Below are 17,397 nucleotides of genomic sequence, written 5' to 3'. Positions count from 1 at the left end.
CGAAAATGCAAATTTCATTTAGGTTGATTCGCGAACTCATTTATAAAACACTTTGTTTAAAATGTCGCGAAAGCATAAAGCAATAAGTATAAATTTGATTTAACGTCGAACTTCTTTTTCTGTAGATTGTGTTTCAAATTGTCAATTATGTAACGGAAAGAATGAAATCTTGAATTTTAAACGAACAAAACGTTACTCGATTTTACAACAGGTATTCGAGATCGTAGGATAGTTCGCGGAGATGAAGTGCATCGAGATAGTCGAGAATTAGATCGACGATTACCTCTAGGGCATGTTTCGAACAAGATTCGCGTAGAGGAGTGTATTGCGATTTATCGAGAAGCTGATCGATTTCCTTTTTGCAAGACGTTTCTTTATTGGACGTTGATGTATTGACCAGTACCTCAGCTGGAATGAATCTCTCACGGAATTGCTTTTATTTGAGAAGAAAGGCCAGTTTTCTGCAACGCGCATACAATTCTAGAAATGTGTCAGTGGATTTACCATTTCGGTCGGTACTTTACTGAAGGAACTTGTCATGTACAATAAACGTGAGCTTCATAAACAGGAACAAATTCTTAATAGGTTTGTAGAAAATTTTGAATACGAATGAACGCTTATACAGAATGTTGGGTAGATCGTGGTAAAATCGATAAGAATCGTCTAGAAGTTTATTTGAAATTTTCATATCTGTTGAAAGCACAGTATGTCACTTTGAAATTTTCATATCTCTTGAAAACGTAATAAGTCACTTTGAAATTTTCATATCTCTTGAAAGTGTAATAAGTCACTTACTTTTAGCGATGGAGTAATGGTTTTATTTATTTACTTAATTTATCTTTTCGTTCAAATTATTCAGGAATTTTTCAATACAACAAATTCCATCTTTTTTCTTTAAATTATAAATGTAATGTACCACTCGTTTAATTCATTAAAATATTATTTTTAAATTAATCTTTCCATTCGATATCATTGTTATACGAAACTCTCGTTTCAGTAATTTCTACAGTGTAACGTTACTAATACTTATAATATTTTTAAGCGATCGAGGATCGAGTTAGTTGCGAGTTAATCGAGTTGAAAGTTGCACGAGAAAATTGAGAGACCACCGAGGTGCGGTCGTATGTTGGATCTTGCATTATACTTTTATTGTCGTTTACTATAATTTAACTTTACGTACCTTGGTTTAATGAATTTTATTACAAAAAATGTACGTAGTTATCCGAAGAAAAGATATAAGACTCGTAACGTTATATATCAACGTTAATTTTGTTTAATCTTGATCTAGAGAAATAATATTCGTCGTAATTCAATCTTTTCAGGAGTTTGAAACTAAAGTCGCAAAGTGTTGGGAAATGTTTGCAACCAAGAAATTGTTTCGAAAATCCAACGAATAATGTTTTTCCAAAAAAATTTTACTGTTCGATACTTACCAAAAGAAAGAACAACTGAAAATTTTTTAACGAAATTTCTGTTCAATTTTACCCAATAATATATTCCACTCAACCGTTTCCTGTATAGTTTGGATAATCGAAATTTTGTTATACTGGAATCCTAACATGTAACGATGAATTGTAACTGAAATTCGACAATAATCGACTTTATAATTCGTTAAAAACAACGAAAAAGAAACAAACATTTTTCTTTTATCAAATTATTTCCAGTGTACCTGTCAAATGATTATAAAATCATCGATTATGCAGACTCGTAACATTTCCATTGATGAAACTTTTATGTTGGAGCTACTACGCCGTGACATCTTTCACGTTGTTTGACTTTTCACTTAAAATGAATGGACGTTCGCTCCAAACCGCTTGGACGTGCTTCAAGGATCTTAAAAGTAGACGATATCGGATTCAAGAAAGCTCGACATGAAATTGTGAAACGTGATGTTGCCTGATTAAGTTGGTATTCTATTCTAGCACTTTGAAAAAATTAATTTCTTTTATGCGTTTTATTACATTTATATTACGTAGTACCTTAATAAGTAATAAAGATACTCCAGCAATAAAGATAGGAAAGTACAGTGGCTGTCGTTAAACAAAAATTTATCGTACTAATAGCTACTCAGGCATCTTTTACAACATTTAACGATTTCAACCTCAGGAAAAACCTCTTTCGGAAAAAAAAATTGTAAAATGAAACTGTTACTATAATTGTATTAAATTCATTACTATTAAAATTGTTGCAAAAAATACGAGAAGTTATGTACATAGTTCTTAATGTACCGGTGAGACATATAGCATTCGTGCAAACGAGAAATCATAACAAATAAATTATATACAAATTTAGACTATTCGTAGTCAACGATTATAAATGATATACAAGTAAAAATTATTTTTACGTCTTGGCAATGTTACCAGATGTTTCTCGTAATATCGGTGAAAGGAATCGTAAATTTTTGTAAGTACATGCACGCCATTTTGAACGTTCAATGAAACGATTTCTAACTTACAACCTATTGGCCCACGTAGGGTTCACTTGACGAGAAATATTTCTCGTCGTACTTTTCTATCTGGGAAAAATATGGAAAATAGTTTCGTACAACTCGTTACCTGTTTAAAAAAAGGTACGCGCACATGCAAAATTTATTGTGCCAGTGTGCTCGAGCCAAATAAAAGGCTTGCCACGAATACGTAGGTGTGGCGCAAGCAGACATGCCAAGTATAATACATTACAAGGGATGCTATGAAACTCTAAGTATCAAAATAAAGTTTTATCGATGCCCTTGATATTCTTCTTCGAAGTAGTATCACGATGAACCACATGACTCGTCATTATTACTCCATTACATTCGCCTATAACTTACTTTATTTCACGGTAAATAATCATTCCCTTTCCGTAAAAGATTCCGTTGGTCCCTTAAATCTGTATAAAATATTCTAATCACTATTAATAATAGCGGTGACTATTATCCGTCGAAGACGGATAAACTCGGTCTGCAAAGAAAATAAACGACAAAACGATGGAACGATACAATAATTGTAATCGTAATTTATTTTAAAATCCTTTAAAAACAAAGCCGATCGGCGATAAACGCAGATTCAAGATTGTCCTCCACGCATCGGGGACCGTATAGAAAATTTCGATAGAACAACCAAGTTACAAAACACTGGAGCGTTTCATAAAGATTTATTCTCGAAAAGTCGTGCATTCAAGTGTATATAAGTGGTACAATAGAGAAACGGCATAAGAAAGCTTAATAATTTCTATTCATACGATAGTTGCAGTAGTAATAAATATTGCAATAGTGTTACGCAAGAGCTATAATTATAACAATGATAAAGATCGTCACCGCTCATCTTAACCATTCTTCTTCCTTATCGTGTACTTTAAATTCTAGAGTTTGCACATACAATAAGATTACGCGTTAAATTAATCTTTCAAAGGATCTATCGTCTCCTCTGACACTCTCCGCGTAACTCGATTCCTTCGTTCGAACGAAGGAATACGCTTGTTTCTATGCGCAATGTCCCGTGGTATCTTCTCGCGAAAGAAAAGAACACCAGAATCGCTAGCTTCGCTTAAAATTTAAAGTTTCATCGATTTCCACTCGTCGTTCTGCGTTTCTCAAACGTGCGCCACGTCGATCGTCGAGCTCATCGATCTTCGTCGCGTTCGCACCAAGAACGATTATACAGGTTCCAACATGGCGTTCATCGAATCTGTGGTACGCTAGGTTTAACAGCAGTACTGCCATACAACACGACCACACTCTATGACAGGATCTACAACAAGTCCGCACACTTTACAATTATTCTTCAAACAATCGTATCAACCTATGTTTCTTCAGTTGAACGACAAATCGTAACATTCGTGACGCCTGTTGTACAGATAGAATAACATTAAATCGTAGGTGATTTTCTCTCTGGCATTTTCTTGCGCTTCAACACTTCTGCGAAGCTGAAAACATACGGATAATTTTTCCAATTGATCGCAAAACGGCCATGCGGGTTCCAAGATGGCGTTCACGAAATCTATACTATCTTAGATTTTCCACTTACTTCGTACTGTCATCAAACATGTCCACGCCCCACGATAATGTACAACAACCTTACACTTTTTGCAATTATGCTTCAAAGGATCGTATCAACTTTCACACCTACAACTTATCGTATACTAAACCTTATATTCGTAGCTCTTCTTGTAGAGATAGAATAACGTAAAATCTTCTTCTCGAAAGTCGTAAACTTTTTGTCTTGCGTTCTGTCCCTCTTTGATACTCGTAATTCGAAGCTAAAATCGTACACAGAACTTTTCCAGTTTTTTCCACACGGTGTTCGTTAAACCTACAGTACGCTAGATTTTATAGCAGCTTCGTAAATAGGTCGTACAAGAAGTCAACACTTTGCGATTATTGTTCAACCAGTCCTGTTGGTCGCAATTGTATAATACTACTTATAACTCTTTGCCTTATGTGACGTTTTCGTATTTCCGTTTCGAAGCTAAAATTGTTCGTTAAATTTTGAAGTACACGAAATTATGCAGCAGTTTCAACAACCCCACGCTTTACAAGTATGGTTCGAACACTCGTGTTAATCGTACTTGTACACCTTGTCTCGCGTTAAATTGTTACGTTCGCGAGCTCTGTTACGGTGTAGTGCTAATGACCTTGACAAGCTCGTTCCACCTCGACCATAGTAATTCGTGAACGCGTTCTAGGCTTTGTTTCCCCGATACGAAACGCAACTCGACGTTGGAGTCGACGAAACGAACGTTTTACGCGTTTTCTACACACAGAAACGGTCCCATTGGGACGGTAATAGACCCGCGTAAGTTCTCCGCGTAAGTTCTCCGCACACGGCATATCGATTCAACCGCTGGAGAGGGTGGAAGGTGGGACGATTTCACGCGAAGAAAAGTCTTAAGAGGGGAACGAATTCCCTCGCGTACTCGGTATCGGAATTTCGTAGTAATAAGGAATTCGTCGATCGTTAAGGAGGACACGCTGTATCGTAGACTGCATTTGTGTGGACGTTCAGCGACCAACTGAACAAATTCTCTTCGAAACAGAAATGTCGGAGCGCAACGGAGTATAAGAGAGCATGTGACTTTTGAAAACGGGTCTTTAATGTTATTCTATCTCTACAATTGATGCGACGGATATAATGGTTCGTTGTACGATTAGCAAGCTATACCATTATATTTGGTACGACCGTTTGGAACGACGATCGTAAAGTATGTGGAGTTACTGTACAGATTGTCCTTCGATGTTGTAACGTTGTATGGCAGTAAAAGGGGTCACGTATCTATTTATCGTACGATGAGTCGACATGACGAGGTAGTTGTACGGAATTGTACGTTTTTCCTACAGATGTAACAACCAGTCGTTCGACGAATCTAAGCGGAAAGTAGTACACTTAATCGCTAGAAGAAATAGTAGGGCATTGCTATGGCACCGGTAATATTGAAGAAGAAAGCGGTAATTTTTGCGACGAGGTTACAGGTGACGATTCTTGCGTAAGAACAGGGAAATAGGAAAGAGGATAAATGCAAGAATTACTTTTCAAAAAGAAATAATTATTATTATAATATTGTTGTCTACTCGACTTTAGCTTGGTCTTCTCGAGAACTCTGTATCTGCAGATCGTAACGTCGAAGACAATACTTTTGTTTCGAAGCAGAATTCGTACGAAGAATCGTTCCATCTGGTCTCTGAACGACCACACATGTTCCAATCTGTCGTTCATAAAACCAGCAGGACGACAGGTTTTATGGCAGCACCTTTTTAAGGATCACAGATGTCAACATTTTTTGTACAATAAATCATACGAAAGTAATATGTACGGTAAGTCTTATTTAATCGTAATAAATTGTACAACTATAATCGTCACGACTTTTTTAACAATAATTTGTAAACTGTACGAAAATTTGCACGAGGGTTATCCTTGCAATTCGATGTACCACTCATCGTAAAATGAATCGTTACGTTTATGGCTTCTAATGCCACAGGTGTTTTTTATATAACAACCTAGAACAGTTTACAACTATCCACCAACCAGTCGGACCAATTATAGTTGTGCAACTTTTACTATGGTTCGTTACATCTGTGACCACTCTACAAAGAGCTGTCATAAAATTTGTCGTATTGCAAAGAGAAAGAAAGATCAGTCCTGGAAGAAATTACGACTCATAGTGGATCGGAAGTTCTGATCAGACATCGTACGCTTGCAATTAAATAAAAATGAACTTGGAACTGATTTTCCATTGACAAGTTAGAACATGTGTGGCTATTCAGCGATCGGGTGAAAAAATATTCTCTGTGCGGTTTTAACTTCGAAACAGAAATGTTGAAACGCAGCAAGATATAAGACAGAGACTCTACAATTATGAAAAATGAGTCTTCAATTTGTAGACGTAGAGACACTAAGATCGCAGAAAGATGCTGGAAAACACTCGATAAATTATTTATCGTAACTACATGCTTTTTACGATGTTACGAATTATTTTGTGCGAAATAAAGAAACATTCAAACCGATATTGATCAGAGCTGAAGCTAAGATTCCGTTTTTACGATACTCTACTACGTAGATATCAAAATTCGCGAGTGACGTGTATGGATCTTGCGACGATATAGGTATTGTATCATCGGATGACTTGATTACGAGTTTTGGTAATCAATTTCGTGTTACAATATTCAAAATAACTTAAAAACTAAACCTACAAGTGTTAATATCCTCAAAAAGGTTATTTGTGTTCGTAGGTGACCGTTTATCTTCCAACGGACACAATAGCGGTGTAAACGCCAACAGGCGATGTTTCGAGGAAAGTTACGGTGGGGATAGCCTCGCACTGACCTTGACATGCCAATCGATCGTATCTCGACTATAGACAGTGTTCAAGACACTAGAGACTATAGCCAGTGTACAGGACACTATAGATTATAGACAGTGTGCTAGACACCATAGACTATAGCCAGTGTACAGGACACTATAGATTATAGTCAGTGTGCAGGACACTAGAGACTATAGATAGTGTGCAAGACACTATAGACTATAGACAATGTGCAAGACACTATCCATATTGAGGCGCCGTATATATTTCTTAATTAACACTCGACTGCTTTCTTCGCGACCCTCGGACTCGCAATCACGAGAGAAAGAATAGTCGAACGACCGATCGAATTCCGCAAAAGTCTTGATGAAATTCCTCGCGGAACGTTCTGTGCTCGAGGTTCCCTTCGCGGGTGACCATCAGCGCCAGTTGTTTCTTATCTTTCTTTTCTTTTTATCTGGAGCGGATGACGAAACGTGGCCGGATTTTTCGGCGGAGACGTTAATGGCATGTAAAAATAAAAAGAAGCAGAAAATTTTAATAAGGCGTCATTAGGTGAAACGTGGTAGAAAACGTTAATTGCGTATTATACAAGCAAGAGAATTTTCTGTTGTACAGCGTTACGACTATTGTGTTGTATACCGTGAAAAAAAATTGTGAGACATTAATGCCAGTACGGTGAAGACTTTGTGCCGATATGAATAGACCCAGTAAGAATAGTAATTATTCGAAATTAATTAAAGGACATATTCGAAGTAACGCGTGCCTGTAGAAAACTATATTCTTCGGCAAGACAATTAGTGTCTTCGTACGTTGAAAATAATGAATGGTTATTTTCAGAGTGGAAATACAACAGTTTGAATCGGTCAACAATATCTCACGGGATGAATATTGGAAAAAAGTGCGGCTGCGACTCGATAAAGCTACTTAAAGGCAGAAAGCGGAATAGCGACATACGTAACTTGCAAAAAGCAATTTCATGTTTGCGTGAAAGCCTTCGCTGTGATTACATCTATGCAAAGTTTGCTTGTTAATACAATATAGAATGAACTTTTTTTTACTACACTGTAATTGGTTCATAATCTTGTATTTTTGTCCCGCATTTCTTACATAATTTCCTTACTAGTCTTATATTATTTTCCAATAAAATGCAATAGCGTTAGATTGAACATTTCCCAACGTATGGAAATGAATGAAAGATACGAATTTCGTTTTGGCAATTTTCGTTGCTTTTAATTAATTCGTCTTGCGATAGAAATACTGACTCTTAGTAGAAATAAGTATAATAAAGGTGGAATGCATCGTTTCGCGTACAGTATTTTACTGGCCGATGTCTCCTCGAAAAGATCTTCGATCACAGCACCAAGTTCCATTTCTTTTAAAGCTTAAAGCTTTCACATTCTACATGTGTGCGCATGGTACTACATAAAAGTAATTGTACCACTTATTTTAGGACATCTCTGTACCCCGTAATTAACGTGCCTTGAAACCCGTCAATTTTAATAGAGCCACTCCTCCTATTTATGAGTAGATACAGGTGTGTGTGTATACATATATACATATATATATATATATATATATATATATATATATATATATATGTATGTATGTATGTATGTATACACACGCACGCGCGCACACACACACACATATATATATATACATATACATACATATATATAAATGTATATATACACACACACACACATATATATATATATTTTATATATGTATATATTATATATTCTTAACAGGAAATCTGACGCGCATTAAAAATTCATTACAATATACAGCAATAAAAAAGTTACAATCGGTACAATACAGAATAAGTTCGCCTTCAGAGAAGATAAATAGATCTTTAAATTAAGACGAGAGAAGTACAGAGGTATACCTATCGTTAAAGTTAATTTGCAGTTTCAGCCTTTCAGTTTCGAAGGAATGGAAGAAGTAAACCAATCGTCTAAAACGAGACGCGCGTTTTCTATTAAATAATAATATAAATTCGCTTATATAATTGTACAGCGTGATTTGCGTAAAATGGAATAAGTAATTATCTGACTTTCCTTTATACGCGAAGAAAACATTCGAAACAGAAGTTGAATGGTCTTATTAGGAAGTTGAGGTGCAAAGATCAATTATCCGAACATTTCTTTTTTTTTTGAGCGATCAACGTTTTCGATGATGTTTTCTCTACAACTTACGATACGTACATGTTTTATCGTTAAATTACTTATACGTTAATTAGTGAAATCACTGCGGATATAAACGAATAATTAAATGTAACCTTATTTGATATTGATTTATTTCGATTCGATACGTGAGTGATTAATTTAATTATAAAATATATACGTATCATTGAATTCGATGTAGAGAAAAACCATATACTTTTGTACTAATGAAAATAGAGATAAGTTCGAGTACTTTCAACAAAATGAATTTTAAAAAATATTTTCTCTGCACCTACTTCTTTTTATGCAACTGTTGCGTTGAAACGTTTCTTCGTACTTTTAATCGCAAATGAAATATATAATAAAGTGGAATGTCACCCGGTATACGATATAGCCTGAGTAACTTTAATATTCAACAAACGATTCAAATACGATATTAAAACCACTCGATAATTTAAAAAGTTTCTTTTAATTAGATTCGACGTGTTAACGTAATAAGAAATTATATTTTACACGCAAGGAGAGAAAGTGTAGGCCAATTTGTTTACTAAGATAGAATTCGTGTCTTTTACTTGCTAGACGACTGTTCAACCAATTAAATTTAATTAATGGCTAAATGAAAAATTTATTCTCTCAAAATCTCTCATCAGGATTTGTAGTCGCTTATATATTAATCTTCTTCATTATAGACTTAATTACAAAGCACTAACTTATTAAAGCGTTCGATATCCGAATACTGAAGTCACTCGCTGTATACATTTACAAGGTGTGGCGTAATTTGTGGTACGATCGAAAGGAGGGCGATTGTTCGTGACAGAATAAATTTTAAATCTATGTAAATAAAACACAGTTTCGTCTGTTCGTTTGTTACCGCGTTACGAAAAATTAACCGAAACGCTCTTTGAGTCGCCCAACTTAAAATCTAATTCAACACGGTATCGCAAAAATATTTGCAATACGAAGTTGTCAAAGTTGCATCGACCATAAAACGTACGATATCTTGCTTGCCGTTGCTTTTACGCAAAAAGGTGTATAACGAATATTATTGAAAATTAAATTTGGAAACTTTATTATTCAACATAAACTTTCGACAGACTCGATTTTAATCGAGATATCGACGTTTTAATACCCCACGTGGGTGCGCAACAGCATAGTTATATTTATTCGTAATTCAGAAAACGAAATAAAAAACATTCTGTATCGATAACGTTGATTCAACCAGCGCGGAATAAAATATTTTTAAGAGAAATGACATAAAAAATCCAGGAATACAGTACTTTAACGCGTTCTTATATACTAAGCCGAGTTACATTGTTAACGAACAAATGAATGGAAGTGTTTTTCGGGTTGACTCGTACGAAATCGAGCTCGTGGAATTTTATACGTCTTAAATGGAACATCGTGAACAATTTGTCAATTGATAAAGTCGGTACGATGTTATAGTGGAGGTAAAGAATTTTGATCGATCAAGGCCACAAATACGATTGTTACAGGTTCATCATATGCCTTGACTTAGTGTCAAAAAATTCGTAGATATTGTGAGTCAACACTTACGGACGTTCAGGCTCTATCTGTATTGTAACCAGACCGAGTGTCTGATCATTCATCGTTTCCCATTTCACTTTTTCCAGGCAAGTAACAGGATAGTCGATCGCTTGTTGTAAAGAGTCAAAAATCTAGCCTCTACTATAGCATGGAAAATGTATTCAATCGTTTCAATAGACACTTGAATATTTTCGTTCAACAGAATCTCGAAGTTAATTTTTTTTCATATCGTTAACGAGGAACAACCTCTCGATCGATAGTACCACGAATCACGTAATTGTCTCTCTTCGTCCGAGCAACAAAATATACAAGATTCGTTTAGCGTCAGAAATCAGGAGAACGTTTCGATATTCTTCGTTGAATCCTTGATAAATATTATCGATCCAATTTCTGTGGTCGTTATCGTTGGCAAACGTAAACGCTACGGAATTGTTAAAAGAAATCAACCGATTTCCTTCAACACCGAAAAGCTACAGGGAATATGAAACACATCGCAAAAGGCACTTTCACTCAACATTCAATCGAACCAAATCGTCTCGCTTCTTGTTAATCGTTTCTCGAACTCGCCTCGCCTCGCCCGAATCGATTCGCGACGAAATCACTCGCGAAGACAATTCCTCTCTCTTTCTCTCTTTCTCTCAACTTCGCAAGAGCATACAAAAAGTTGGAATTGCGCGGAGTGCGAAAAGTCAGGGCACCGCTGCTTTCTTCCCTTTCACACTCTCTCTTTCTCTCTCTCTCTCTCTCTCTCTCTCTCTCTCTCTCTCTCTCTCTCTCTCTCTCTCTCTCTCTCTCTGTGTCTCTCTTTCTTTCTTTCGTGTTTTCGCTCTCGCTCGTTCGCTAATAAATACACACGGTGCCCCGATTTAAAAAAGGTAGAGATGTATAATAATAATATATATGTACAGAGTAAGATTCTTCGAAAGAACATTATTCACGTTTTCTCGGTATGAGTTTAATTAATTTTTCATTGGATCACAGAATGGTAGCGCCCGAGCGTGGCAATTTTCTTGTTAAGGATATTCGAAAACGACCTCGAACGAGTTGTTTCGTCTCGTCTCCAACGTTGTTCGAGAAATTTCGTCCACGGAACCGTCGTTCCGTTGTTCTCTTCGTTGGACCGAAATCGCGCGCGAAACGAAGACGAAACGCGCACGAATCATCGAAGGAGTTACGGGCCATTTCCGAAATATCTTGCCATCTAAAGCTAGCATATGTAATTAAATACCCAAGGTATTATAAAATGGAATATAGCGTTATTAAAATTACAGACTATCTTAACGATACTGCGCTATCAGTCACTGGACACTCGGTGTTCCAAAGAAGCGATCTGGAACGCCAAACAGATCGGAGCTGTCCCATTTAACAATCTTAAATGCAACGTGTATGAGTTCGAACAGCGTTCGATCGTAACGCGTTTCGCGAACAAGTATAGTTCGCAATGGGATTTACTTCGAAACTACACGGATACCGCGAACGGAACGAAATGATAACTGTGCCCGAATCTGGACGCAATTTTCTACTTTAATTAGAGTTTCGTAAATTGGAAACTTTTTAAGTTCTCCCACGAGATACCCCTCCCCCCTGATGCGGAAGAAAATTCATTCCTAACAAAATGTTCAGATGGATAGCAAAATTATCACGAAACCGCTAAAGTTCCCGCGGCTTTTCCAAAGCAGTTTCAACGCAAATTACGTGGAATGTACGAAAGACGATGAATGCTGACTCGGATTAACATCGCTCGAAGGACTGCGACCGATGATACAAAATCAGTTTCGAAAAATTTGCATCGCGCGTCGGATCACACGATGGCGTACTTTCCAAAGAAATACCATCGAACATTGATATCGACCTACCGAAGATCGCCATTGCGACAGAGTCAACTTCAACGTACGCTGAATTTACGGAAAGATATAATACAGAGTTCAAGGGAAATGTTCGAAACGAGTAAATAGATTTCGCGTGAACTTGCACGAGAGAAGATTGATAAAACTTCGAAGATTAACAATTTGCGTATACAGAGAATTTTATATTACATCGAAAGTAAAGTCAAGAATCGTATTTTGGCTGGTTAAAATAGAGAATCTGGAGTTTTAATAAACTTGTATTTTATCGAGATAGAATTACTATACTAGGATGATGATCAACCGGTCGGCCAAGGCCACGTCCCCAATCGCGAGCACTCGCTTACTCTTCCACCGTGTTGGTTCGTCTCTCTGTTCGAGAGAGGGGCGGTTTGTGCGCGTAGATATGCACGAAATGTGAGGTTAGTTGAACGCCACGGTGGCGGTGACCGTTCTTGAATAGCTGATCGTTTTCGATTCGACTGTAGCGTGCGACGAAAACTATTTCTCGAAATAAAACACAACCTGTTGAGGTTTCGCGAGTATCTCGATTCCGTCGCGAAACAAAAATGCACGAACTTTTTGGGTCACTCGATACTCGTGGACCAAAGTTTCGCAACACAAATTGTTCTTGCTTCACGGCATCCGAACGATGTATACTTATACGCGTTAAAATATTCTCTTCGATTAGAAATGCTATTCAAACTTCCTACAGTTCGACTGTTCAGTGTCTTTTATAAAGAACTGTGAGATCAACTCGAAGAAGTTAAACTATAAGTGACCAAACACTTTGAACGGGAGAATCCTCGCGTTGATCACTATCGAAACCCAACGTACCGATTAAACGTAAAACTGAATCATCGGATTGAATTCATACCCGTAATCGGAAAGCAGCCGATTGTTTGATTCGCCGCCTTCGATCACCAATTAAACTATCAGTGTCTAACGATCGAATCGACCAGCTACGCGACTACGTGATACAAATCTCGTAAGCTAGACGTATGTGAACGATGTTTGCAAGTGCAATGACTGATACAAGACCCGCGGTTCGTCGGGACCGATTTTCTTAAATGTTAAAGAACATTCGTTTCGATAAATTGTGCTTCTAAATACACACAGCTCCGACCACGGGCCCGTCTTACTTACGATAACTATTAAGTGTAATGAGTATGTTGGCGTTGAAAATTTCTTTCATATTTCCTTAAACCTCTACTAATCGAATTTCAGATACAGATGATTAATCGATGAATTAATTACTGATATCCCGCGAGCAAAAAACATCAGCTACGCGGTACTTTTCTTTTCTCGACGTCATCGTCCTCGATCCACCTTAAAATTGTCTACCTTCCCTCTCGAATTAATTAAATCTTGGTCCTTGAGTGCATTTTTGTTTGTTTGTTTGTTTTTTTTTGCTTAAGTCGACTTTAATCAACCTCCCGCGAGCCTCTCTCCCCCCACTCTGGACATCTTTTGACCGTGAATCGAACATTCCGTTGAATTTTTCTTCCTTTCGTTTCGCCGGTGCATTTATTTCATCTGTATCACGGAAATCTCTTTCACGCGCAGGACACGAATCATCGATAACGTCAAGATCCTAAATCCGCATGGAATATCCTCGAAATATTTGTCGCGCCATCGAACACCGCGAGAGCTCGGACAATTTTGCATCTCGATCGATCCCTTACATCTACTTCGTACGGTCTTTGTAACGAGGATTAAATCTGATCGAAACTTTCCTTCGCTTTTCTAAAGATTCCTTAAGAAAACGTCACCCCACGAAAGCTTCAATGGACGAAAAGTTTAATCATTTTGCGTTTCCTTTTTTTTTTTTGTATCTTTTTCCTTTCGCGTGGGTTCGTCGTTGATGCAACCGTCGAATCTCGATTTGTTTTTCGTCGTTTCTCTGCGTTCGAATCGACGAGCAAACGCGAAACGTACCGCGAAACGTACCGCGAAACGTATCGCGAAATGGTAGCCAACGAAGAATTACGTTTTTACGTTTGAAATACAGGGAAAGAAGGACCGTCCTCTCCTTTTCTTTTAACGAATAGAAGCGTTCGGTGGTTACGTTCGTCGCGATATCGAAAGACTGTACGTATGTCGTTGCATTCGTTTCAATTCTGATCCCTCGATATATGTATCGAGATTTGAGAGCATCGCCTGCAGCTTTGCTCGCGTTTGAAATTATCGAGATCTCGGTTTGCGAACTCCTGAATTGCGAGGATGGCCCGTGACACAACGATCTCACTACTGTAATTCGTCGAGGAAATTGATTTCCTCCCGGCTGTCGACGTCGAAAGACTTCTTCCTCTGGCACATAAAAGGACATCTTGTCCTTCTACGTTCGGTATCGTTCCAGCTGGACTTCCTGACAGGAAATTGCTTCGAGTGGAATTACGTTCAGCTTGAACGATTGCTGATTGAACATAAATCGCGTTGAAATGCGACTCCACCAGGATCTCGAACTTCGAAGAAGGCGGGTCCTATTCGAAATCGAAGATACTGTTTACGAGACTATGCTTTCGAGTAAGTAGACTACACCGTAACGTTTTAATCGATTCTTTGCTCGATAGTCAATTGCATGCATCGAGCATTGTGCGATACGAAAATTCTAGAATTTGAATACGAGTAACCGACAAGCTATTAGATCCTTGAGCAACGAATCTCAGATCCCTCGTTAAAAGGCCTTCCTTCCCGAAATGCCACACTTTCGTGTACAGAGGTTCGGTCGGATAATCTGAGTTCAGTTTCGCAACTGAAGTCTCTCTGATTCGTTCGGCATAAATGGAATTACTGTGGTATATGCGTGTCCCAACTGTTGCATTTCTAGCAAAAACTCGAGAACAAAACCTTGGTCCCACTGTTCAAGCTCTGCAATCGTTCGATGATCGAACACCCCTGCTCTTCTGGCAGAACGTATCGTCGGAAAAAGCTGCCAATGGCGGCCAAGTTAGTTGCGCAACACAGTAGTGAAATCTCGAACGTTGAGTAGTCTCGAGTAGCCGTCTTAATCGACTCGTGAGATCTCGATAACTTCGATGGTCTAACTGTCGAAGATTCAAAAACTCGGAGTTTCGTTCGTAGCTTGTTACAGCGGTACTTGAGCCCGATGAACATCGGTTTCAGTTTGAGATATGGAGAATCGCTAGCTGAATAATGGAATGTTTCGTCGAGTCGAAGTACGATACGTTTCTTCCGCGACTGTTACTTTTCTTTTTTTTCTTCTTTTTCTTTTTTTCTCGTTTGCTCAACTTTTAACACCTAATTCGGAAAGCCCATTTACTTAAACGACTTTCTGAGCAAATTCCCGTCATCGTTAAACGCTTCCCATTGGGTGTACGGCAGGATCGATAGGATTAATGGTGAAAAAGGTAGAAAGCACATCGTTCCACGATATCAAGTTATAAAAACGCTTGTCGTGGTAAAAGTCGCGTCGCCGAATTTGCTCCCGATATGAGATCCTTGTACGAGACGATCGTTCGAACTTCTGCTGGGACTTGGAGCATTTCTTAGATTCTGGATACGTAAAGAGGTCGATGTGCCTGCTGAGGATTCCCGTTCTGCTTGGAGTATCGCGGATTCTGCAATAGTTCCCTGGTCTCGCTCGGCGAGCCGGGGCTGAGACTGTTGGTGGTCGAAGTTTCCACGCGATCGCTGATGATCTCTTCCTCGGTGATCTGTTCGAGATAGAGCGCCGACTGTACACCCTGGTGATCTCCGTTCATCGTTGGTGGTGGCGAGTAAGCCGGTGGAGGACTCCTAGGCGGAGATCCCGAGTCCTTTTCGTTCTCCGTCTCGATGGATGCGCTCGAAGCCACTTGCTGCATCTGTTTCGCTCTCCTGGCGTGTTTGGTGGTCAATCCTCCGGTCTCCGCGTCTCTCTCGAGTCTGTGACCGGACCTGGACCTGGTCAGTTGCCTCTGCACGTACTCCTCCAAGTCGTTCTCCTCTTTCTTAGCGATCACTCGGTTCAGGATGATCAAGAAGATCCCGACGAATATAGCGAACAGCCCGATCGCCACCAGCTCGTTCCACCAGCCACCGGAAGCTTTGGTGCCCCACTGGGCCAGATCCCCGGGTAAGAGACCGCTCATCAGTAGAAAAGCACCAAGGACCAGGAACACCACGCCGATGTGGAGCATCCCGATCGACGTGACCACCTTTGTATCCAACATGCCTTGGCCAGCCGAGCGGTTCGGTCCAGATTTGTGGTGTCTCGGATGATGATCCAAGGAACCGGTCGAAGCCCTGGGCGATGTCAAGCCGCTCTCACCCGACATTGCGCTATTACGGCGCTCACGGGCGCGACGCTGCTCGTCCCGGCGCTTTCTCTGACGCTTGATGGCCAGCGCCGAGTGCAATCCAACCGCGTGCATCCTGCAACACCGGAAAGACAACCCTTGCTCAGTGAATCTTCTAAAACTCTCTACGGGCATTACCGTTTCTTTTTTGCTTTTCTCAAATCTTTCGCTTTGTACTCTATCGACCGTGAACGGACAACACATCGAGACGAGCATTGCGGTACAATTTTGAAAATCTGATCACGAATCCCAAACGCTAACGTGACTCGTCGGTTAATTTTCTTGCGCGAACGTTTGGTCTACGCGATTGCATGCATCTAGGCGTTACATCACGGGGTAAGGTTTCCTTTCTTTTCTGTTTTTTTTTTCTTTTTTTCCTTTAAGAGCAAAAATTAATCGACCAGCACGGTCGATAATCGAATCAAAGTTTTTCGTCTCCTTTAAGGTTTACGAGGATTTAACGTGCTCCCGATTCGACAATGCTCGTCTCCATGGACTCGTTTATTCATCTTTTTGGGTCTCATCGATCGTTCGACTACCGTTCGTTGGAGAATTTTTTAATTCTAAAGGCTGTACAGGGTTCGCTCACAGGGTTCACAGGATGCACTGCGATAGAGTCACGCGCTAATTTTCTACACGCGAATGGATTACCAAAATGTCTCCATTGGTGTCCTTGGACCTGCGAACATTTCTTCTTGCACGTTACGTTTAATTTTCCTTAACTGCGCGATGCCTAGCGACATGGAAAAAGGAAATGAGATGAAT

The 17,397-nt window shown here is 39.0% G+C and overlaps 1 protein-coding gene across 3 annotated transcripts in view; it reads right to left on the bottom strand.

Annotated features, from left to right (window-relative positions):
* LOC143148638 (uncharacterized) overlaps positions 1-17,397 on the bottom strand; it is an 87,815-nt gene that overhangs the window by 13,567 nt on the left and 56,851 nt on the right. Inside the window, exon 2 of one of the 3 annotated variants that reach the window (XM_076315167.1) lies at positions 8,472-16,708. The exons of the other annotated variants lie outside the window; for them this stretch is intronic. Coding sequence (XP_076171282.1) covers positions 15,841-16,707 — 867 coding nt within the window. The 5' untranslated portion in view covers position 16,708 and the 3' untranslated portion in view covers positions 8,472-15,840. Of the gene's footprint in view, positions 1-8,471; positions 16,709-17,397 lie in introns of those variants that run through there. 3 annotated transcript variants of the gene reach the window in all.

The sequence above is a fragment of the Ptiloglossa arizonensis genome, chromosome 6 (assembly GCF_051014685.1).
Source record: "Ptiloglossa arizonensis isolate GNS036 chromosome 6, iyPtiAriz1_principal, whole genome shotgun sequence".
Lineage (NCBI taxonomy): Eukaryota > Metazoa > Arthropoda > Insecta > Hymenoptera > Colletidae > Ptiloglossa > Ptiloglossa arizonensis.
This window is presented reverse-complemented; position numbering and strand designations above follow the sequence as displayed.